The sequence below is a fragment of the Macaca thibetana genome, chromosome 18 (assembly GCF_024542745.1).
Source record: "Macaca thibetana thibetana isolate TM-01 chromosome 18, ASM2454274v1, whole genome shotgun sequence".
NCBI classification, from domain to species: domain Eukaryota; kingdom Metazoa; phylum Chordata; class Mammalia; order Primates; family Cercopithecidae; genus Macaca; species Macaca thibetana.
This window is the reverse complement of record NC_065595.1, coordinates 67,587,920-67,611,400: the sequence shown is the minus strand read 5'-3', so window position 1 is coordinate 67,611,400 and position 23,481 is coordinate 67,587,920. Positions and strand designations below refer to the sequence as shown.

General features: G+C 42.1%; 1 protein-coding gene across 11 annotated transcripts in view; it reads right to left on the bottom strand.

The window, feature by feature from the left end:
* Positions 1-23,481, bottom strand: part of PTPRM (protein tyrosine phosphatase receptor type M) — an 835,753-nt gene that overhangs the window by 103,256 nt on the left and 709,016 nt on the right. For all 11 annotated transcript variants that reach the window (XM_050767360.1, XM_050767362.1, XM_050767361.1 and 8 more), the window contains one exon: positions 9,282-9,369. In XM_050767360.1, coding sequence (XP_050623317.1) covers positions 9,282-9,369 — 88 coding nt within the window. The remainder of the gene's footprint in view (positions 1-9,281; positions 9,370-23,481) is intronic.

The window sequence follows — 23,481 nt, the reverse complement described above, 5'->3', positions numbered from 1 at the left end:
TAAATAATCATTAGTAAGCGGCTGGTATATAATAAGAAGTAAATGAAAGTTAGCTATCACTTGTCTTATTAGTGCCAATGACTTAATGACTTAATTTAAGACCTGATCATTTTCATCTGCACTATTTCATTTTTGCCTCTAGTTGCTTCCCTCACTAGTGAATCCACGCCAAGAGCTGCTTTTCTAAAACAGACATTTTTTCCTAACACCACTTTGGTAACCATTCAATGATATAAACAGGAAACTGAAGAATGGTGGGCAAACAAGCAAAAAATCTGATAAAATCATTCAAAAGGATTACTAGGTCTTTTTATTTGCCTGGAAAGATCTCTGGGACCTATTACAGAGTGAAGAAGAAAAGAGCAAGCTACAAGGCAGCATGTCTAATAAGAGTCTATTTACATGAAATAATCAAATACATTGGTGTACGTGTAGGTATGCATAGTGGGATAACTGGAAGAATGAGGTTTCTTCTGCAGGGGATAAAATCTGGAGTGATTTTTTATTATCATCTTTATGATTTTATGTACTGCTTTAGTGGTCTACAAGGTTTATATTATCTTTGTAATCAGAAAGAGAATAACACATCTATTCTCACTGAAAAACAAAGAGCAAAGAAAAAATCAAGTCAATAGCTTCAAGAGATAGAAAAATAAGAAGACTGAAATGAAACAGAAAAAAAATGTTAGCAAGGTTTGAATCTGGATGGTGAGATTCTGGGCTATGTTCCCCAAGTTTTCCACAGTGTACAAAGTTTCTTTAATGTGTATGAATTGGAGAAAAAGAAATCTATTTGCCATGTATGACTTGAATATGATCAAAATTAAACTTATGTTTATATCATAATCACAACTCAATGTTACCCCATCAAGAAATGTAACAAACTTTGCCACTTTGAGAAACTCCATCTGCATAAAAACTACTTGCTATTCCTCTCGTATCTCTCAGTAAAAGCCTTTACTAGATGAAACAGAGAAAAGCAGATATTTTTGGGTAAGAAACTGGCACATAAAGACCTTGTCACAACAAACCACTGCTTAGTGTGGAAGAATTATAATCTGCTGAGGTTTTCCCCCCGTGTACACAGGCATGCATTGCACTGGGGTGATGTGAGATTTAGGGCAGGCCCACGCTCCACCCTAAGTCTGTAAAACATGGTATTTCCGCTCTTTCCATCAGGTAACATTACGTTTAAAAATATCTCTAAGTAGCTTCAAATATTTTAACTCTTTCATATTAAACATGATGGATATTGGCAATAGCTATGCAATTTTAACTTGTGTGTGATTAGACAGTCCCACAGCGGCAGAAATGGAGTATGTCACTGATAATCTTTCACCAATTCTTTCTCTCTGCTACATACTGGTGACATATATAAGGCAAATTAGAATCACAATGATCTAAGTAACATTTGGCCTCTGAGAGAAGGCTGGAAATTAATTTTAATTACAATTGATTTCTGCAAATAATGGATCTGCTCCTCCTGTGACTGCATTTGGGCCAAGAACTGCTGTTGCGCTTGTTTCAAGGAGGATCTGCAGGAGAGCCGGTGTGCCTGCAATTCAGGAAGTGCTTGGCGCCTTACCCAGTGGAGATGCCACCTCCACTGCAGTCTCCCTGCTTGTTGCCCCCTGGGTTCCCAGCTCTGCCATGCAGGTTCTGAGCAGGAAGTTTGAGTTGGATGACGGTGACTCCGTATGAACTCTCCTCTTCCTGTTGGTTTCATGTGGGTCTTACCTTGTTTTCTGACTCTGACTAATCCCTGTGTCAGAGCTCTTACTTTATTCTTCAGAATCCTGGCAGGGATTTATTTATTTTACCCTATGCCTTCCTAAACATATTGTGTCCATCTGCTTCTCTCTTGCTCACGCCCACCTGAATTTAATGCCAAAAGCTCGCCTGCCAGTCCATTCTTACCTAACTAAACTCTGGTTCCCTCCCTTCAAAGATACTGTTGGAGTCACTCAATTAGCAGAGAGAAGCACACTGCTATAAAGCAAAACGTTCGAAAAGTGAAGCCTTCAGTGTGAGCAGCCAAGGTTGGCTGACTGGTTAGAAGAATCTGGGGTAGGTCCGAAGTTCCAGTCGCTGACTAGTCACACCTCGCTGTTAGGAAATGGAGTAGGAGGGTGTGGTAACCCACCTCAGAAGGGACCTCGTGTCCTCAGCCCTACATCAGAGTCTCTGCCATACTAGATCTACTAGATTTACCAGTGGGACCCAGCGGCACCCCTTCTCTCCAGGAGACAGTGCTCCCTGCACCAGCTGAGCAGTTCTGTCTCAGGATGGCCGTTATTAAAGCTCCTTTAGCTGGGTCCTGGGCCCTCTACACCCTCCTTGCTCCCTCCACAGATCACCTCCTCCTGCTAATGGCTTCTACCACCACCCATATGACCCATGAAATGGATCACTGATTGAAAATCCAGCCCAGACCCCTCTCTTTCAGATTTCACAGCAGTCTACAGAACTGTCTGCTTGGCATCTCATTTGCATGTTTCAAAACCATCTTAATATGTCCCCAAATCAAACTCATAAGCTGCTGTTGATCTCAAGCCAACCTGAGCTCCTCTCCACAGCTGGTTCCCTTCCAGTATTATCCATTCTGGATAATACTGGAAGGGAATGGCCCATCCGTCCTTCCATGTGTCTACCTGTTCAACTGCCCATCATCCATCTAACCATTCATCCTCCGGCAAGTCGGAAATGCAGGAATCACCTCGGGCTCTTTGGTCTTCCTCACCCTGTGTCCCATCCATCTTTCCGTTGGGTCCATTACTTCTTTTGAATTCATCTACTTATTTTCTTTCTAGCCAACATCATCATCGTGTCACACTCGGGCTACTGGAAATTCTTAACAGCTGTCCCTTTCAAACCTATTTTCTCTGCAATCAGATCTAAATTTTCCAATGAAATTTTATTTACACCCTCCCAACCCCTTTAATGAAGTTTCCCTTGTTCTCATAATAAAGACAAAAGTCCTCAACCTGCCCCAGAAGGCTCTGTAGGTCTGGCTTCCACCTCCTTCCTTCTCTAGCCCAACTCCTACCCCTATCCTTCCAGCTCCAGCCACCCAGCCTTCCTTCAGACCCAAGGGGCTCCCCGGCATGACAGGATCTGTTCACATGACCCCCCCCCTCCCAATTCTGCAGCATCCGCCCTGCTCCGTCCCCTCTGTTCAGTTGTTTACCATGTCCCAACCTCAGGGAGGCCTTCCTACAACTCTTCACTCGGTCCCCACGTTGTGAGTTTTCATAGTACCATGTTAACGCCTTCTGTGCCCTTAACTTGAATTTTATTTTGTAATCATTTACATCACCCCCTTCTCCCCCACGAAATCTCACAGGGCCATCAGCTTCATGAGGGCAGGGGCTCTGTTGGCTCTTGCTCCTGTGGTCACCCCAGAGTCCCTGCATCTCACACATCTGCCCCTACCCCACTCCTGCTGCTGTGGCAGCACAGCCTTCCCTGCTGTCCCAGCCACTTGGGCAGCCACACTCCTCCGCCTTCTCACCTGTTTCAAGTCCTGGTTGGCATCTCATCCCCTCATGGAGGCTTTCCTTGACCACAATCTAAAAACATCGCCCACCCTGACCAATCTCCGTTCCCTGCTTCATTTTCCTTGCCGCGTGCTCACCTCCTAACACGGGTGTTACACCCTGCTCAGCAATTGTTCCTGTCTTCCCCACAAGAAGGTGCAGCATGACACCAGCACAGCATCCTGTCTTTGTTCCCTGCTCTGTCACTGACACCTAGAATAGTGCCTGGTATGTAACAGGCACTCAGCAAATATCTGTTGAAAGAAAGACTGTGGTTTGGCACAGTGCCTGGCACATGGCAGATCAATACATATTTGTTGAATAAAGAACAGAAGAGAGGAGGAAGGGAGCCTGGGAAGCTTCTGCAGATTCTGGCTCATTATCTCCAATTGCCAGCCCCTCGAAAGAGAAGCCGGCTGCAAGGGGGCTGCCTCGTTAGCAGGGAGATTTGGTGTGTGCCTTAAGCTTAGAGTTAATTATAATTAGGAACTGTTGAGAGTATTAGGAGGGTTATGATTGTGTGTGGAGGGGCGGTAATGGTGGATAGGGTGTTGGTTTATATTTGGAAGGGGCTAGCTCAGCAAATTTATAGTGTAAATAAGGGAAAAGTTAACTTACTTAAGAGCAAAAGCCAATAAACAGTTTTAAGGACCATTAAAACTATTTTACATGCAAACACTGCTGCAAAACAATGAATGTGATCATTATACAACTTCTGTGTTCTTTGAAAAGCACTAACAAGAATCTCTAATTTATGCTGACTGAATCCCCAATTCCTCATCCTAGTTAGTGGTGTTATCCCAAGTCTGAGGCTCTAGGAAGCAGGCTTCCCAGGAACTGGAACTGACTTTTCTAGTTACATAATTTTTAGGCGGGGGATAGTAATACTATTCACTATGCCCATAAAGAAACAGCCGTTATGTACGTGAGTCATTATGTATGTGTGGGTCATTATGTGTGTGGGTATAGGAAGCAAACTAGAGGAAGGGGTAACACGGATGCCCAGGGAAGGGCTTCAGGACACCATGGAAGGTGAAAGGAAGATTAGGAGGCTGGACAGAGAAGCCTCTTTTTGACACTGTCCCTAGAAAGATACATAAATAACACAACCCAGTAAAGAAACACTAAAAGAGCACCGGAAGGGATGGGACGGAGGGCAGTGAGGGCTAGAAAATGTAGCCCCAGAGGTCACAGGTAAATGACAGCCCACCACAATGCCCGGAAACGGAAGCCAGAGTCCCGCCTGGGCAGAACTGGGCCACTGCACACAGAAGTGCTCACCAGTAAGGAGCAGGATGGTCCCTGAACTACCCACCAGCTCATCATTGGAATCTGAGACTTCAACATGCTGATTTTTTTTTTTTCATTTTAAATGAAGTAATGAATCTGCTAAACTCAAGAAGAGTAACACAGAAATAATGAAGACGTGAGTTTTTTTTCAGGAACAACGATCAATATTGTTTTAATGTGGCATTTCTATTCATTTACACAACACGTGATCTTTTCAGGGAATTCTGACATTGAGAAGGCTCACGACTCACCCAAGGTCATTGAGCCAGTACGTGGTAGGACAAGGACTCCAAACTGTTCCTCCTATCTCCAAACCTATGTCCTTCTCTTTTGTCTGAAAGGTCTTTCCTGATTAGTCTGCCACTCATCCACTCACCCTTCTCCTGCAAGTCCCCAATGGTGTCCCCACAATACATTCCCCATTTATTTATGGACCTGAGATCTATTATTTCATGCATATCTTATCCTTATCTGGCCACAGACTGCAAATTCATGGTGGTAGGAGGTAGATTTAAACTCATCCTCCCTCTGACAACATTGCGCCAGACACACAAATCACATTTGAGACCTACATTTGGGGTGCTGAAAAAATTGATCCTAAGTTCAGGGTCCTGAGAGTTGAAAACAATCTTGCTGGTAGAAATGTGCCCTGGGGGGTAGGAAAAAGCTCCCCTTGCAGAATCTGTTCTTCAACAAACCAGGAGTCAGCCAACTATTGTTTGTGGGCCAAATCTAGCCCATTGCCTGGCTTTGAAAAAAAGTTTCCCTGGAACATAGTCAGACCCATCTGTTTCTGTATTGTCTGTGGCTGCTTTCTCATGAAAACAGCAGAGCCAAGAAGCTGAACTGAGATTGAGATTGGCCTGTAAAGGCTAAAACATTTACTACTGGACCCTTTACAGAAAAAAGGTTTGCCAACCCCCTGCACTAGACTGTAAGTACTAGGAGGGCAATATCTATTTGTGTTTTATTATCTTCTTTTTTCTTTTTTTTTTGAGACCTCCGGAGTCTTGCTCTGTCGCCAGGCTGGAGTGCAGTGGCATGATCGGCTCACTGCAACCTCCGCCTCCCAGGTTCAAGCAATTTTCTTGCCTCAGCCTCCCGAGTAGCTGGAATTACAGGGACTTGCCACCACACCCAGCTAATTTTTGTCTTTTTAGTAGAGGCAGGGTTTCACCATGTTGGCCAGGTTGGTCTCAAGCTCCTGACGTCATGTAATCCACCCGCCTCAGCTTTCATTATCTTTTTTCGGCCTTCATTATCTTTTTATAGCAGTGCCTACCACAGAGTCTGGCAAAAAGAAAGTGATCAATAAATATTTATTGAATAAAGAGATAGATTATTGGACCCTTTTAAGTACGTACTCTCTGTCCAGCTGTGATGAGCAATGGGTAGAGGAACAGAATTCAGTGTTCCTGTGACAAACAGCTATATACCAAATACCTACAAGGGTCAAGTGGAGAGAAAGTGGGCAGGATCTCTGGAGGTATAAAGGAGAAAATCCGTTCGGAATGTGGTGGAGAGCCTGCAGATGTTTTATAGAAAGGAAACAATCAATATAAGGCCATGCCCATGTTTGCCTGCCTCCACCTCCTGAGTAGCTGGAACTGCAGGCATACACCATCATGCCCAACTACTTTTTTTACTTCTTTTTTTTTGTTTGTTTTGAGACCGAGTCTCTCTCTGTCTCCCAGGCTGGAGTGCAGTGGCGCAACCTCGGCTCACTGCAAGCTCCGCCTCCCGGGTTCACACCATTCTCCTGCCTCAGCCTCCCGAGTAGCTGGGACTACAGGTGCCCGCCACCATGCCCGGCTAATTTTTTTTGTATTTTTAGTAGAGATGGGCTTTCACCATGTTAGCCAGGATGGTCTCGATCTCCTGACCTCAGGATCTGCCTGCCTCGGCCTCCCAAAGTGCTGGGATTACAGGCGTGAGCCACTATGCTCAGTCAGTTTTTTTGCTTTTTTTGTAGAGACAGAGTCTCGCTTTGTTGCCAAGGCTGGTCTCCAACTCCTGGCCTCAAGAAATCCTCCCAACTCAGTCTCCCAAAGTGCTAGGATTACAGGTATGAGTCACCGCACCTGGTGAAAACCAGGCCAGTGGGACCAATGATCCCAGCGCCCATCAGGCAGTGGTTATAAAAGCTGCTCCTGGGCTGGAATCCTGCCTCCATTCCTTATTAACTGTGAAACCCTGTAACACTCTTTATCCCTCAGTTTCCTCACCTGGAAAACAGATACAAAAATATTACCTATTTCGTAGTGTTGTTACAGGAAATGAGCAAGTTTCTATGTGCAAAGTACTTAGTGTGTCTGGCATATGTAAGTGCTCAGCAAATGCTAGTTTTTCTCACTCATGATTAAAAAATATATCTCAGTGTCTCCACGAGGAGGTATTAAACTAGATATTGGGAAGAAGCAGACTCAATGTTGTATTGGAGAAAGGCCGTGTGGATCTCTCAGCATACCCAAGGCTACATCCCTTGACATTGCATTCTGTACGCTCAGCACGAGGCCACATCGGTGATGCTACGCAATGAAGTTATAGACTCAGCAATGTCCCTTCCACTTGGTATGGAAAGGGGATTCCCCACTTCACTTTCAAGAATCTCTGTGAATTTGCTGCAGAGCTGAAGGGACTCCTGGAAAGGATCTCATAAGCCGTCGGGAGAAATCTGAATTCTAACAGCGCAAAGCTTCGGTGGGCTCCCAGAGAAAATGAAGGAACTTGGAAGGGTCTAGATAGACCAAGAAACCATGTTTTCCTTCTCTGAGCCTCTGGAACACTGTGTACCGGGCTGCAACACAGCCCTGTGCCATTGCACTGGACTACCACCATAGAGATCTGACTGTCTGGTTGGGTCTGTCCTGGGGACAGGGGCACCATCTCATCTCCATGGCCTTTATGTCCTCAGTATCCAGTGTCAGGAATGTGTCCCACAAGTATTGATGGAATCCACTGAGGAGTAATCAACCCTAGACCTCAGACAGCATCTCCTACCTACAAAGGACTCTGACATGACCACTCTAGTGCTACTAAATACAGCATGCTCTAAAAGCAATTACAAACACATGAAGCTAGCATTTGCACCCGGCAACCCTGGCGATCATTTCTTGATGGCCAGCGGGAAAGCAGCATGTGCTCGGTTGGGACGTTTTGTGCCACATATAAGCTCCACACCTCCCCGCCCCCATTTCTTTTTCTAAAACACACTGAAATCTGTGCTGTCCAACGTAGTAGCCACTAGCCTCATGACCTGTTTAAGTTAACAATAGTAAAAATTAAATAAAATTTAAAATTCATGTTGTCAAACTCTTGAACAGCAAAAATGAGAAATAAAATAAAATTCAGTTTCTCAGTCAAATGGTCATATTCCAAGTACACAGTGTAGCTACTCCTATGTGGCTCATGGCTACCGTCTGGGACAGCACAGACATGAAACATTTCTACAGTCACAGGAAATCCTGTGGCAGCACTGCGAGAGAATCTGTACTGTCGCACTAAGAAATGTGAACTCAGGCAAAGACAGTTTAACAGTACTTTCACAATCAATAAAGCTAACAGATCGCTCCCCTGGAATAACCAAACCTTCCAAGTTTGTTCTCTCGTAAGGAATGAGACACGATGCGCGAGATGTTCTCTTGGCCTCATCAGCATTGTTGTGCTGTTTTTTAAAATTTATGTATCTTTATAAATAGTATTAATTATGGTAGGCGACTACAGTGGGCCCGTTAGTGCCTTGATGCAGTCACGGATGACGGAGAGCAGTTTAATGCAGGGGATAGATAGTGCGGGCTGTGGGAGAAGGGGTTTCATCAATCTAGCACGCGTCTCAGCATTGCTACAGAACATTAATGAGGCTGGGCTCCACTTAAAAACCATCCAAGGCATTATGGGTTGGGAACATTCAGTTTCACAGGCACTGGGTATTTCTAAGTTATAATCCTAGCTCTTTTGCTAATGAGTGTTGTGATACGGGGAGTATCATTTAACTTCTGAGTTTCAGTTTCCTGTCCTTAAAATGGGGCTATTACTGACCTACCTAACCCAGTGTCCACAGGATTAATGAGTTAACGTTAGCAGAGAACTCTGAGCTCCTTGCATTAAGGCATGCTGTGCATCATTATTTCCATTCATTCTCACATAGCAGCTGGGAAACATTAGGACTATTATGTTTACTCCATCCAATATGCATTTTCCTTCTCAGCATTTTAATGTTACCTATGTTACCCAAACCTTAAATCTAAAAGTAAAACGGGGCCCATAACAACAGTACAATGATGAAGTGGGGGTAGACAGTTATTCCTTTCTTTAGTTTGGGCATAACACCAGCTCTTCTAAAAGGATGAAGGCGGTAATTGCACTGTAAATTACCTCTGTATGAGCCTGGTGGTCAATCTTACGAGATGCGAAAAGGAAGTTCTACAACAGCACAATGACACTGTTGACACTTACATGCAATGATATTCCCGTATCTGTTCTTCATTCTGTTCTCATCTTTCTTAGCCGAGTCCCATGGTGCAGACTGCCCTTCAAAGAAGCTCTAGAAGGAAAGACAGACTGAGAATTACAACTTGGCACAGTAAACAGAGAGATCTTAACAATGGAGGATGTTCTTAAAAAACGTAAAACGGGTCAAGAAGGAAAGAATGCTCACAGGAACGAGGTAAGGGATCATTACACTATATTACATTTTAAGTATTTCGTTTAGCTTTTGCTAAACATTGTTTTCCTTTAGTTAGTATCTTACAAACACAGGGATGGAGGCTGAAGAGTGAACCCACGATTTCTCTGTCTAACCCAGCAAAAATGGTCACATGTTCATCCCCATCGCACCTGAATATTTAATACAGAAAAATTAATGTTTCTCTCAATTTCCTTATTGTCGTTTTTCAAATTCTTATAAGAGATACAGTGATGTCTTTTTCTCCCTAATTGCTAATTGAAGAAAAGTTATTTTTTGTTAAAACATGAGAGTAGGTAAGCTGAGACTGCATGACTTCCAGGCCAAAATCCTGTAATAAACTCTGCCAGAGTTTTCTCTTTATTTTTAATGGAGTTTAGATGTTCATTTATTTAGGGATTTCGCATTATGATGCCTGGAGTCTTTAATCTTCAGTTATTTTTTTTGTTCAGTTGTAATGAAAATGTCCTCTACTCTCGGTGGACAAGTAAAAAAAAAAAAAAAAAAGTGTGTGACTTTATTTCCACTTTAGTTCACACTACATTTTACCTTTATGTGGTCAACTATGTGAGGAGGTTATGGGAAAACCTCCCCTAGAAGTGAACAGGATTCAGTAAAGCTATTTCTTGTTTTTGCCACGGTCCTCATATACTTCCTGGCACCCACTGGGAAGGAAGAGAGAGGGAAAGAAAAGACGAAGGGCGAGCAGATGAACGAGCACCATTTGGGAATGTGTTGGGGCCAGAGAACAGGGCATTAGGGACTCGTGTCCTCAGATGTGCTCCAGGGTGGCTTTCAAGTTCTCTCACAAACAGAAGCTCTTCCTTCCTCCCCAGTCTCCATCTCACCTGTGGTGTTCAGCCATCTTGGCCATTTCCACCATTTACAATATTCTGAGATTAGTCTGTCGCTAGGTAGAATGTATTTATTCCCTTTTATGGGTCCGACTCTCCCTCATGAGGTAAACTGTTGCTTAGCACTGCTGCAGTAGGACACACTGCTTGCAGACGCCATGGGGTATCTGTGCCCCGCTCTGCCTGCCTGTGTGCTGCACAGTATTCTGACCACGAAGTGGACAGTGCTTGGCATCCTCTGTTGTTTCTGTGTCTGTCTCTGCCACCAGGCTGTGGACTCCCTGAGAGCGGGGGCTGTGTGTTCATCATTTATGTTTGGAATCCAGTAATTAGTTACTGAATGAATGAATAACTGTGGTGTTTGGTTGTAGTATGTTTTGGCTTTGATCTCAAAATGAAGCTTTATTTCTGCAGCTTAAGTGTGCAAGGGGCTCTAAGGCTTGGAAAGCCTACCTATCCACAGTCTGCAGATTTCATTCTGCCGTTGAATGGAATGGACCTGACATAGTTTGCCAAGTTCATGCCTTTTCTGTGGCCTGGTGGGTATGGATACTGCTGTTACCATACAACTGAGCTCGCATCAGAGACTGGCTGGAGAAGATCCCAGCCCCAGGTCTGTCCTGCCCTCAGGCTTCAGATCTTGTTCTCGGTACATCCACCCAACAAAACAGCTGAGCAACACCATTTTATCACACAACTCAGAAGAGTGAAAAAAATAACACTACACACCTAAGAGTTAAGAGGTTTAATCTACTCATCTTAACTTAAGGTCCCTTAGTTGTGATCATAGGTAACACTTTATTATCATAACAGTTTTTACCTTATATTTATCATTTCAAACATACGGTAGGATCAGACGTGAGATATACGAACAGCTGTGTTAACAGACTCGCACTATGTGTCGCTAGTTGAAGAGTGACATGGTTTGGCTGTGTCCCCACCCAAATCTCATCTTCAGTTGTAGTTCCCATAATCCCCATGTGTTGTGGGAGGGACCCAGTGGGAGGTAAGTGAATCACAGGGGTGGTTTCCTCCATGCCATTTTCCTGATAATGAGTGAGTTCTCATGAGATCTCATGGTTTTATAAGGGGCTTTTCCCACCCTTCACTCGGCACTCCTCCTTGCTGCCACCACGTGAAGAAAGACGTGTTTGCTTCCCCTTCTGCCGTGATTGTAAGTTTCCCGAGGCTTCCCCAGCCCTGTGGAACTGTGTGTCAATTAAACCTCTTTCCTTTATAAATTACCTGGTTTTGGGTATTTCTTTTTTCTTTTTTTTAAAATTTGAGACAGTCTCACTCTGTCACCCAGGCTAGAGTGCAGTGGCATGATCTCAGCTCACTGCAAACTCTGCCTCCTGGGTTCAAACGATTCTCATGCCTTACCCTCCTGAGTGGCTGGAATTACAGGCATGTACCACCACGCCTGGCTGATTTTTATATTTTTAGTACAGACAGGGTTTCACCATGTTGGCCAGGCTGGTCTCAAACTCCTGACCTCAAGTGATTCACCCACCTTGAGATTCACCTGCTGGGATTATAGGAGTGAGCCATTGTGCCTAGCCTCAGGTATTTCTTCATAGCAGCATGAGAATGGACTAATACAAAAAGTAAATGTATGATACAGGGCAAATACAAATAGAAACACTTTCAGGTTATTCATAAATTAACTCAATAGAAACACTATCATTAAAAATGGCTAGTTGATTCCATCTAGAACAAGACCTTTATATAATCAGGGGACTTATTCAAACATGTAACTTCTATTCTGCTGTGCAACATGCATTTAAAAATAGCTTCAGGGATTTTAAAGTCAGATACTCTTTTTCTGAATACTGTCTTTGTTACTCTATGAATGACAATAATTTTATAGTTGAGTAATAACTATTATTTGACTTCCAACGATTTAATTCCACTTTGAGTTTGTCATGATTAATTACCAATTTCACTTCCCTCTGCCTTTTCCACCCATCTAAAAAGTTCTCAGATTTTGTTTTTTGTAGGAAGATGGAAGAAGAAAACTGATTTTGAGACTTTGAAGTCTTCCAGTAAATCCACAGCCTCAACTCATACAGAAAATGCCCCTAGATTCCCTGAGCCTTCACGTAGGGACCCGAGCCACATGAGAGTCCCTGCCCTCTCTGGACACACAGAGGCTCCCTTGTGGGGAATGACGCTCACATCACAGCTGTGTTTCTTTAGCATCTGTGGTTATTACAGGACTGCCAATAGTCCTTGTATTTAAAAATAGTTATTTTAGTTGTATTATTTTCATTTAATTGGTGACCAAGAAACAGACACAAATCAACAAATGAAACAATAACCAATTGTACTGCATTTGAGCACTACAGTTTCCAGAATGTTTTCCTACAGATGGGGCCCAAGTTTTATCCATCTCTGAACACTTATTATGAGAGCATCAACAAGTATGTGCAGGTGAATGAGTCCATCATCTCACCTCATCCTCACTGGAGGAGAGGACATGAGCTGTCCCTTACAGCTGAGGACATGAGATGAAGACAGACACCTCAACAGCTTCTAACACAACCTAGATCAGAAGTCAGTGTCTCTGACTCTTTATCCACTGCTTTTTCTCTACTACCCTTACCCCAATGACCTTGAGAAGAAAACACTATTAAGTCAACTTAAATACACATCGCCAACAATTGTTTTCCATGCCGAGATTATCTCTGCTTGTCTCTGAAAGGACGTTTACAACAAAAGAATATTTCAAATGTCAACTAACTATTATTTTTATAAAACAGGATTTTTTTTTTCTCATACATATGTGTTCATTGCATGGAAGCCACTGCAGGAAAAGTTCAACGTCTTGCAATGAGCCTCCCAACTTCTTATCCAGGAATTATATGAATCACTATAAATGGCAAAATGTATTTTTTAAAAAACAAAACAAAATTAGAGATGCTCTGAGGAAAAGCTCAGATAACTAGTGCCTCCACAGATAAATGTCACTGTCTCCTGACTCCATACACATATGGTGACGGTGTCTCGCATTTTCTGTAAGTGTTGCTTCCAATTATATAGCCCATTTCCCCATGGATACATTTGGATTATTAAGACCACGTGTCCTTATCCCTGGCTTGGAAAATAAGGAATATACCTATGGGAGCCCAGAGAGAAAAGGGAAAGTCTTTCTAGATTGGTTGCCTTGGCTTTTATTTCCTTTTGTTACGGAGATTAAAAATGTTTTTTTCCTAAGATGGATCCAGTTTTGAATATTATGGCTTTTTTCTAGCATATACTTTCCAGATATCTGAGAAAATATTTACTTTAAACTTCTTCTTAGGCCTAAAGTGAGACAAAAGCCAATTGTTTACATTTTTAGTTAGAAAATAAAACTTTATCTGTAGCTCTGGAGCCACTGAGTACTCAGAGAAGCCATGATATGGTACATGGATCTCTCAGACTGTGCCCCTGGTTGCTTTCCCGGTTAACAATTCTCAGAGCAAGTGTGGTAACTGGGATAGGAACACTGCCGTCAGTGCCTTAGAATACTGCTTCATGTCTGGTTTGCAGCCAGGACTGCCACAGATGTGGAGCTGCAGAGGTGGCAGATACACTTCCTTCATTCTTCCTTCCCTAGAGAGACTGAGGATTCTCTATTGACCCTGTGAGTCCACCCCCCTTCTTTTTTTTTTTTTTTTTTGCAGACCATGAGATTGGCATAATCATTAATAAACACAACAGTAAAATGTGCCTCAGGAAAATCAAATAACATTGGGTTATGTGTAACTTTACTATGCAATTATTCTATTATGTTCCTTTTCACATGCTTTTTCACTTTTAAATATCTTTTAATAAATTAAGCAAAGTCAATGCACATTTTATAAGATGTTCGCCTGTGCATTTTTCTTTGGGCAAGAAAAAAAGGTTCTTTAGCTATCTTTTTTATCTTTAAGGGGTCAAAAGTTAAACATGTTCTTTTAAATTTACATAAATTGAATATTGAATACTTTAAGAAGAGTTCTACTCTGAACCAATATTCTTGGGAAGTAATCACCACATAATTTATTTTGTAGAAAAGAAGGGTTCCTCTCAAACTTGTTGAAAGTAAAGACAATCAGGTTTTGAATCCTTCCAGTGCTGATAGAAAGAAAAGAACTTTGTTCTTTGGAATGAGGATTTTCGAAGCATATGCCAACGACTGGCTTCTGGTCTCTGGGGGGAAATTTTGCTCATCTTCTCCTTGCATCTCTCTATGCCTGAGACAAATCCTTACGTTCAAGTTTAAGCACAACCTCCAACTCCTCTACCTCTCACCTCGGAGTCTTCCCTTGACAGAATTATGTTCAGGCTTGCTAAAATCAAATTTGACCAAAGCTCAGGCATAATTTTGCACAAGAGGCCCAATGAGAAAGAGCAGGAGGGATGGTTGAGGGAACCAAGGCTAAAACCATCATTTAGCCTCTGAGGACATCCCATCTGCAGAGTAGCAACTTAAGGACAAGTGTGGGAGGCAGGCAACGACGGCCCCTGCTCCCAGTACAAGTTTTATAGGGGGAATTTTGAATATAATATGTACATTTAGGCAATATTTAGTGTTTAGGGCAGATTCTAAATATGTGGGTATAATTTAACACACCCACTATGAACTTTCTATTATGAAAAAACACTACATGTGTTTCTGGGATTTAAGTTAATGGTCTCACTGCACCTTCTGTGAGAATTTTCATAAATATACTTATGCTCTTATTCTACTTAAAATGTAATTAAAGTGTTTCCTCTGACTACCTTAGCTCATATATACTGCAAAGAGGCAGCAGACCTGGGAACCACTCTGAAAGAGTAATCAGTCTCCAAAACAATAAAAATGAAACCAGGCAAGCTCCAGTGAATACCAATGACTTCCCCCACTTGAACATGCTGCACTCTCCATGGGCACAGAGCAGAAGGAAATTGAACATCCTGCATACTGTCATTTTTTTCTGAATAGGAAACATGTTTTTGTGATTCAATAACCTCCTTCCCCACCCCTCATACCACCATCATTTTCCACAGGATATAATTATACATCTCAGTTGCCCACCTCAAGAGAACATTACTCCAAAATGATGCAGTCTGTTAAAAATGCCACAGCTCCTAGATATTAAAAAAGGAGAAAAAAAATCCTGTTCAACAGAAAAGCTGCCAGAAAGAAAGGGATGCAGGTCAAGGCTGTACATAATGTACAGTATGTTTTCAGGCAGTGCACGGTCAAGTTTTTTAGATGCTTCTGAAATAGAATGTTTCCTCCCTTTCTCATATGAATAAAATTGTGCATGTAAAATGACTAAAATCGTCACCCAGAAAGAAGGAAGATGAACTCACTGGGGCATGCAAACTCTGTGAACTTTCTTTGTTTTCTGCTCAGACTTCTCTTCTGGTGCTTCGAAGCGTCTCATTTTATTAGATCCCATATAAACTATTTATTGCTATAGCACTAAAGCAACTGAAGACACCTAACTTTGCCTGATGGACCACAAAGCTGAGTGCCCCAGAAGTTCAGGCACAGTGGTGGCAATGGTCACTTGTCACTGTCATTCTCCAGTGTCCTGAACAAAGGCAGGCAAAAAGGAGCACGTGACATTTCATGGGCAAGAGAGGTGAGGATTGGGTGAAAACAAGAATCTAGACACACGTACTAGGTTTCTAAACAAACTGAAATCTAAATGTGAACATTCATTGATCTTTTAAAGAAGTTGCTAATCTCTGGCCACTTTTTATTGCAACTTAATCCAATTTGAAATTGTGCAGAATTTTTCTATTTTGCAGGATTCAGAATGGCCATCCATGATCTTGGCAATAGTTATCGTATAACTATCTTCCTTTACATAACGTCTCTTTTTCTTTTGATAATGGGATTGTGGGTTGCCGCCTAAATATATATATATACACAATGTTTTCATGCCTATAAACAGTCCCCATGATGTCTGACTGAGCTTTAGAATATGTTTCTTATTCTGTTGAATATTACTCTGAATGAGGGATTTTACGAGTGCCTTTTCACAGCAATGTCATATATTTCCTGTTGATCCATACATGTTTATAAGGTTTGTGAAGCTCTGTCGGGGGTGAGCATTTTAATCCTGTTGTATAGATAAGGAAATTTAGTATGAAAGACACTGAATGACTCCCCTGAAATCACACAGCTGGTAAACAGAAGAGCTGGGACCCGAGCCAAGGCCATTCCACTCTGAACTTAGTGCGCCTCCATTTGGCCACAAAGCTGGCTCAGAACCTGTGGCTTTGTGTCTGCTGCATTGCACTGTGCATGCGGCATTCTCAAGTCACCCCAGCCATGGGTCTTAAGCCACCAAGGATTTCTGGTTACCACGTTTTACGGAATGAGCCAGTTCGGTGGCACAGTCCTATTGCCATCTGCACAGCGATGCTTCCTGGTGATGTAAGTACGCACACCCTGGAGGGACCCTCAATCAAGTTGCCTTTCTTTCTCTTCAAATTTGCTCAGTTTCCAAGTCCCCTTTCTTCCCACCTTCAGAAGCACTGTGGTAGTCAGCTCCCGCTAATGAAGTGACGCAGCCCTCAAGGGCACTGGAGCAGAAATAAGTTGAGAACCACTGATCAAGTGGCAACAGCAAACATCATATCCTTCAAGTGAGTGACAAGGGGAAATAGTCATGAAAACAGTAACTACAGAGTGTTCATGGCTGCTGAACATTCCCCAGACAAGGCCAATGTTCCGTGGGATTGTAGAGACTGATGCAGAGTAAGGTGGCTCCAAAAAGGAGATGATTTTGATATAATTGGGGTGAGTGTCAGTAGGGCATTAATTGTAAGAAGCAGAGGGTGCGTTGTTAGGGGATATTCAACCCTTTCTTGGCCTGAACTCCTCTTTCCTTTTGTTCCCTAGAAAACAGTTTAATAACAGAGATCTACATTCTCAGCCATGCCTGGGGCTCCCCTTATCTGGATCGTCTTTTCGAGGCTGGTGCCTCTGTCATCTTGCCCATGATGAAGCTCTCAGCTGCATTTCAGGGAGTCCTTGTTTCCTTGGCACCCCCCTTCAGGGGCTCTCAAGGGCTCATCACAAAAATATTTCATCAGTTTGGAAGTCAAAGGCCCCATTTCCAGACTCCTTCTTCCTGCGAGAATCTCTGCTGCTTCTTATGGAATGAGGATGGCGTCCTGGAGAAGCTGGACAAAGGGTTTCTATGTGTTTAGATTTATTACATAAAACTTGGTCAAAGCTGACTTTTTCGAGTTGCCTATCTCTTGATTCCCATGTATATCAATGAAATCAATCTTTGAAGATTCTGGAACTTGGATCTCCCCCTGTTCTCACTGCACTGCCCTTGCAGACCCAAAGAGGTCATGGTAATTTAATGGGGTGTCAAAATAGTCATGTCAGTGAGTAATCTGTCTCGGGTCCCCCAAAGAGGACTGCTCTGTTCTAGAGGCAGCTGAAAGTATTTGTGTTTCTATAAGTCATGCTAGGCTTACGTCCTGTCACCCCACATTTCAGAGAGACAGCAATTTTCATTTTGCCTCTGATGCAGATATTGCCAGAGTTTGGGATGTTCACACTACTCAAGAGCTGTAATTTCCTCCACCTCTGCACCTGACTCTGACAGTAAGCCTGTGCAAATGCGCCCAGATCCTCAGAGAGCAGTAAGAATATCTCCTTGGAAAAGGCATCTTGAAAACATCTAGAGAGCAGATGGATCTTTTTGTGGAAATTCAGCTGCTCCCTTCCTTTGGAGAGCAGCCTCCAACCCATCTCTTAGCCTGCATTATTGCAGTACCTTCCTGACTGGCCTCTTTGCCACCCTCCAGTTTATACACTTGGCCCAGAGTGAGCTGTTATAAACACACCAGGGCACCTGTCACTTTCCTATTTGAAAACTGAGCAAGTCTCCCTCCTGACACCATGGCCACAGGAAGGGCGGTGAGACTCAACATGTGTGACACACCCAGCATACAGCCAGTGCTCCATCAAGGCCACCTGTTACTATTCTCGTTCCAATATGAAAACCTGAGACCTTGATGACAGTACATCCTTACTGACTTGACTGCCAGTTTTTGCTGTTGTCTCCAAGATAATTTTTTCCATTTTTTCCCCTCATGTCTGTATTTTTCCTTCACAGACTCTATATAGTATTTGGAAGTTGGGTGGGGGTTTTATTCTTGTCCCTCTTATCTTTTTTTAAAGCAAACATCCTCTTCCTGTTATTTCTTGGAGAGCTGTGAAGTTTTAAAATGTCTTCACCTCAGAAATCAGAGCACATAAACTCCATCAAATGTGACTGAAAATCTAAGGATCCTTTTTTTTTTTTTTTTTTTTTTTTTTTTTTTTTTTAGAGATGACAGGCTTGGAAATGAATAAGTATAGCAGAAAAAGGAATTTTAATGTGATATTTGTGACTTTTTTTTTGACACCTATTAATTTATAAAACCCATCAGCACAATTCCCAGGCTCTTCCTGCAATACCTAAGCCATGGTGACTAAAGATCAAAATTTAGAACAGATAAGCATTTTAGAAATTTAGAAAATAAGGTTTGAAATCTCTTTTCAAACAGTTTAGTGAAAAATGATTACATCTCAATTTACTCTGCCAGAAAGTTCAATGCCTACTCTTCAAAGCAAACACTTGTATGGAACATTATAACCCAAAGTGATCTGTAGAGTCACAGAGGCTCTCCTTTTATTTAAAGACTGACTTTTAGCCAAATGTCCTATCTTATTGAAGAATGTGAACACTCTCACTTTAGATCACATGGACGCCTTCTTGTGAGGGAAGGCCTGGCAGGCAGCCTTCATCTACACGAGTAAAGATGAGATTCTCAATAAGTGAAAACAATCAGCCTGCACTGGTATGGAGCAGAAATCCCGGCACGGCGGAAGCTTCCACGTGTGCCGATCACTCCTCTGTAGAGTCAGAGGTGGTTCCAGCCTCCCTTGGGAATCCTGGAAGAACCAATTCACCTCTCAAAACAGAGAGATCATCATCTCCCAGTAGATCCTGGGTGAATGCCGTAGTCATCTGAATGTACTCCCTTGAAATGTTACTCATTTCTCTGAAGTGCTTTGAAATTGGGAAGTTGTAAGTAGCAGATGGGAAGGAGCGAATGAGAATCCCTAGAGGCAAGTGACAAAGGCAGTCAGGACGACTCAGCAGCAATTCACGAGGTCTTTCAAATTTTAGTCACTCGTGTACACCTTCACCACGTCCCTCATCCCTTCACCACTTCCCTCTGTTACTGAATGATGTAAATTTAACTCTTGTATATGCAAATACATTTACAGTACTTGCAAATGAAACTTCACATCGTTGTTCGAGACAAAGTCTCACTCTGTTGCCCAGGCTGGAGTGCAGTGGTGTGATCTCAGTTCACTGCAGCCCTTGACCTCCTGAGCTCAAGTGATCCTTCTGCCTCAGCTTCCTGACTAGCCAGGACTACAGGTGCACACCACCATGCCCAACTAATTTTTGTATTTTTTGTAGAGATGGGTTTTCACCATGTTGCTCAGGCTGGTCTCGAACCCCTGGGCTCAAGGGATCCACCCACTTCAGCCTCCCAAAGTGCTGGGATTACAGTTGTGAGCCACACGCCCAGCCAAGCCAAGAACTCTTACCTCAAGTAAAGGAATAGAAAAAGTCGAGACAACAAAAATGAAGCAATAGTATCCAATCCAGCCAGGCATTGCTGCTTGACTACTTCAGAGCTTGAGGCCAGGCCTCTTCTCCATTGGCTGAGAGAACGCTTGGTTCTCTCTCAGGAAACCAACGTTCCCTGGCGAATCAAAAGTACTGAAAGACAACTAGCAGGAAAGCCAAAGGCTCTCTCACCTGCGACTTCAGCACACCTTATTCTCCACGACTGCGCCTCCTAAAATCACCTTGTGCATCACCAGTTGTTTGCATCCACACTTGGGGAAAACCGAACTCACCATCTATCTCAGCTTAAGTGTTGCTGAGGCAAAAGAATGAGATGTAGGAGAAGATTTGGGCTTAAATCCCAGCTCTGACTGATTCCTAATTGTGAGACCACAGGTAAGTTACTGAATTTGCTTTTTAATGCTGACAGCAGAATTTTTATAATTAAATTGTTTAACAGGATTGCTTTCTGTATTAAAATCTGTGAATATCAGTGGAAAAAACCATGTTGGCCTGTTCATATAAAGTGCCACTGAGTTGGCATGTTATTAGTAGAATGTGCAGAACTTGTAGAATGTTGATGGAAAGGCACAGGTCATGAGAATCACACACATCTCTGTCCTCCAGACTACAAACTCCACAAGGTAAGGGGCTGCGTCTCCCACATTCTCAGCACCTAGCATCTACCTGGAACACAGGGGGAGCGCTCTGTATAAGGAAAAATACATGATAATTATAAATCAGAAGATTCAGGCATCCTGAATGCATTCACATTTAATATTTTTAAGGCTTGGTTGTTTAAAATGTTTCTTAAAAAGTATATACTTACATCTAGTTTGAAATGAATTACCATCATGTTTCAGAGAGTAATACTGAAGAGAGACATTTTACATGGAGGACATTATACCCCAAATTTTAAAAACTCCTCTAACCTTTTGCAGTATAGTGTTTCTTCCCCCTTCAGAATCCCAGTCTGCTGAAAGGATAACAATTAGTTTAAGTGAACCAAGGTCAGATGTTAAAAGAAAGTTGCCAAAAGTTGTATTTAGAATCTGCTGATGCTTTAAAAAATGAAGAGTTGGCCCCAGTTCAAGAAACCAGATATTAGATTAAAACCTTGGGGGCACGTGGTTCAATTTTTTTATTTAGAACTACAAGGTTTGGGATTAAACTAAAAGTAAGATGCTTAATGCTTATTAGATGTACTGCCTTATTTTCAAGAAGGCAACAGAGTTGAAAGTAACAGAAAGTAAACTTGAGGGTCAATTTTGAAATGCAAACAGCCGAGAGCTAATGCCCTTGGAGGACCCACATTACCAGAATGGACTTTCACACAATAGCTAGAGATTGATGCTTTAGCAAAGAAAATTCCTGAAAGGGAATCTGAGTTTTTGCCAAGAAATGTCATATGAAAAAAATGCAGGCTCAAGTGATTTTGACTACATAAGAATTCTTTTAGTAAAATCACAATAAATGAACAATTCAGTAGTATTAATAAGAACAATGGAGGCCAGGTGTGGTGGCTCACACTTGTAATCCCAGCACTTTGGGAAGACAAGGCAGAAGGCTTGTTTGAGGCCAGGAGAAAGAACAGCCTGGGCAACATAGCGAGACCCTGTCTCTACTAAAAAAAAAAAAAAAAAAAAAAAAAAAAAAAATAGCTAGGTATAGTGGCGCATATCCATAGTCCTAGCTACTCAGGCTCAGGAGGCTGAGGCAAGAGGATCTCTTCAGGTTGAGGCTACAGTATTTACAATTGCACCACTGCCCTCCAGCCTGGGCAACAGAGTAAGACTGTGTCTCAATAAATAAATAAATAAATAAATAAATAAATAAACAAACAACATAATACTAATAATAACACAAGATAACAAATGCAGCTCCTCTGTGTTCCAAATACCATGCTAAAATTTTTACCCGAAATATCTCGTAGATGTAAGTCTGTTAACTGACATAAATCCTTCCCTCATTTTGTCATGACAGCTGTAACTTATGCTCGTGAAAAGAGACCCCAGCATCTTTCAAACTTAAGGTTAACCTTATTATTAGGATAATCACCAGTGAGTTCAAAGAATCATTATGTTGGTAATCAATAACTTTGACATAAATTTTAAATTATACTAATAAATAGTTTTTAAAAAGCTTTTTATTTTGAAATAATTCTAGATTCACAGTAAGTTGCAGGGATGGTATGGAGAGCTTCCATGTATTCCTCGGTTTTCCCCAATGATTACACCTCATATAACTGTACCCCAGGAAACTGAAGCTGGTACCGTGTGTGTATAGTTCCACACCATTTCATCTCAAGTGTAGATCTCCAATCAAATAAAGAACTATCCTGTCACCACAAAAACCTTCCTTGTGGAATCTCTGAATAGGCACTGCATATCCCCTAATTCCTGGAATCCCCTAGTCTACTGTTCATCTCTATAATTTCAGTAACATTTCAAGATTCTACAAATGGAATCATCAAGTACTCGCTTCTTTATCCTGAGAACAATGCCCTTGAGATCCATCCAAGTTGTTGTCTATATCATTAGTTCATTCCTTTTTACAGCTCAGTAATATTCCATGGTACGGATGTAATATTCCATGGTACGGATGTACTACAGTCTGTCTCGCCATTCCGTTAGGGAAGAGCAATTTGACTATTTCCGGTTTTTGGTGATTACAAATAAAGCTGTTATGGATATTTATTTACAGTGTTTTGTGGGGATATAAATTTTCGCTTCTCTGTGATAAATGCCCAGCAGTGCTATTGTTGGGTCATGTGGTAAATCTGTTTTTTTTTTTTTTTTTTTTTGAGACAGAGTTTCGCTCTTGTTGCCCAGGCTGGAGTGCAATGGTGTGCTCTTGGCTCACTGCAACCTCTACCTCCCAGGTTCAAGCGTTTATCCTGCCTTAACCTCCCTAGTGGCTGGGATTACAGGCGGCCACCACCACACCCAGCTAATTTTTGTATTTTTAGGAGACAGGATTTCACCATGTTGGCCCAGGCTGGTCTCGAACTCCTGGCCTAAAGTGATCTGCCCACCTCAGCCTTCCAAAGTGCTGTAATTACAGGCGTAAGCCGCTATGCCCGGCCTCTGTTTCAGATTTTTAAGAACTGCTTAAAGATTTTCCAGAATGGCTGTACCAGTTCCCACTCTAGCAGCAGTTTACGAGAAATACAGTTTCTCTCCATTCTCACCAGGATTTGGTATTGTCTCTGCTTTTTATTTCGGCTGCTCTAACATGTACATGATGATACCTCATCATGGTCATAATTTTCATGTTCCTATCACCTGGTCGTGTTGACTTCTTTTCATGTGTTTATTTGTCATCTGTACATTCTCTTTGGTGAAGTGTCTTTCATGTCTTTGCTCATTTTCTATTTGGATTTTTTAAACTAAATTTTTACAATTGTTTATATTTTTTAGATATGAATCCTTTGATATATAGTTTGTAAATATTTTCCCTCAGTCTTCAGCTTGTCTTTTCATCCTCTTACAGAGCAAGAGTTC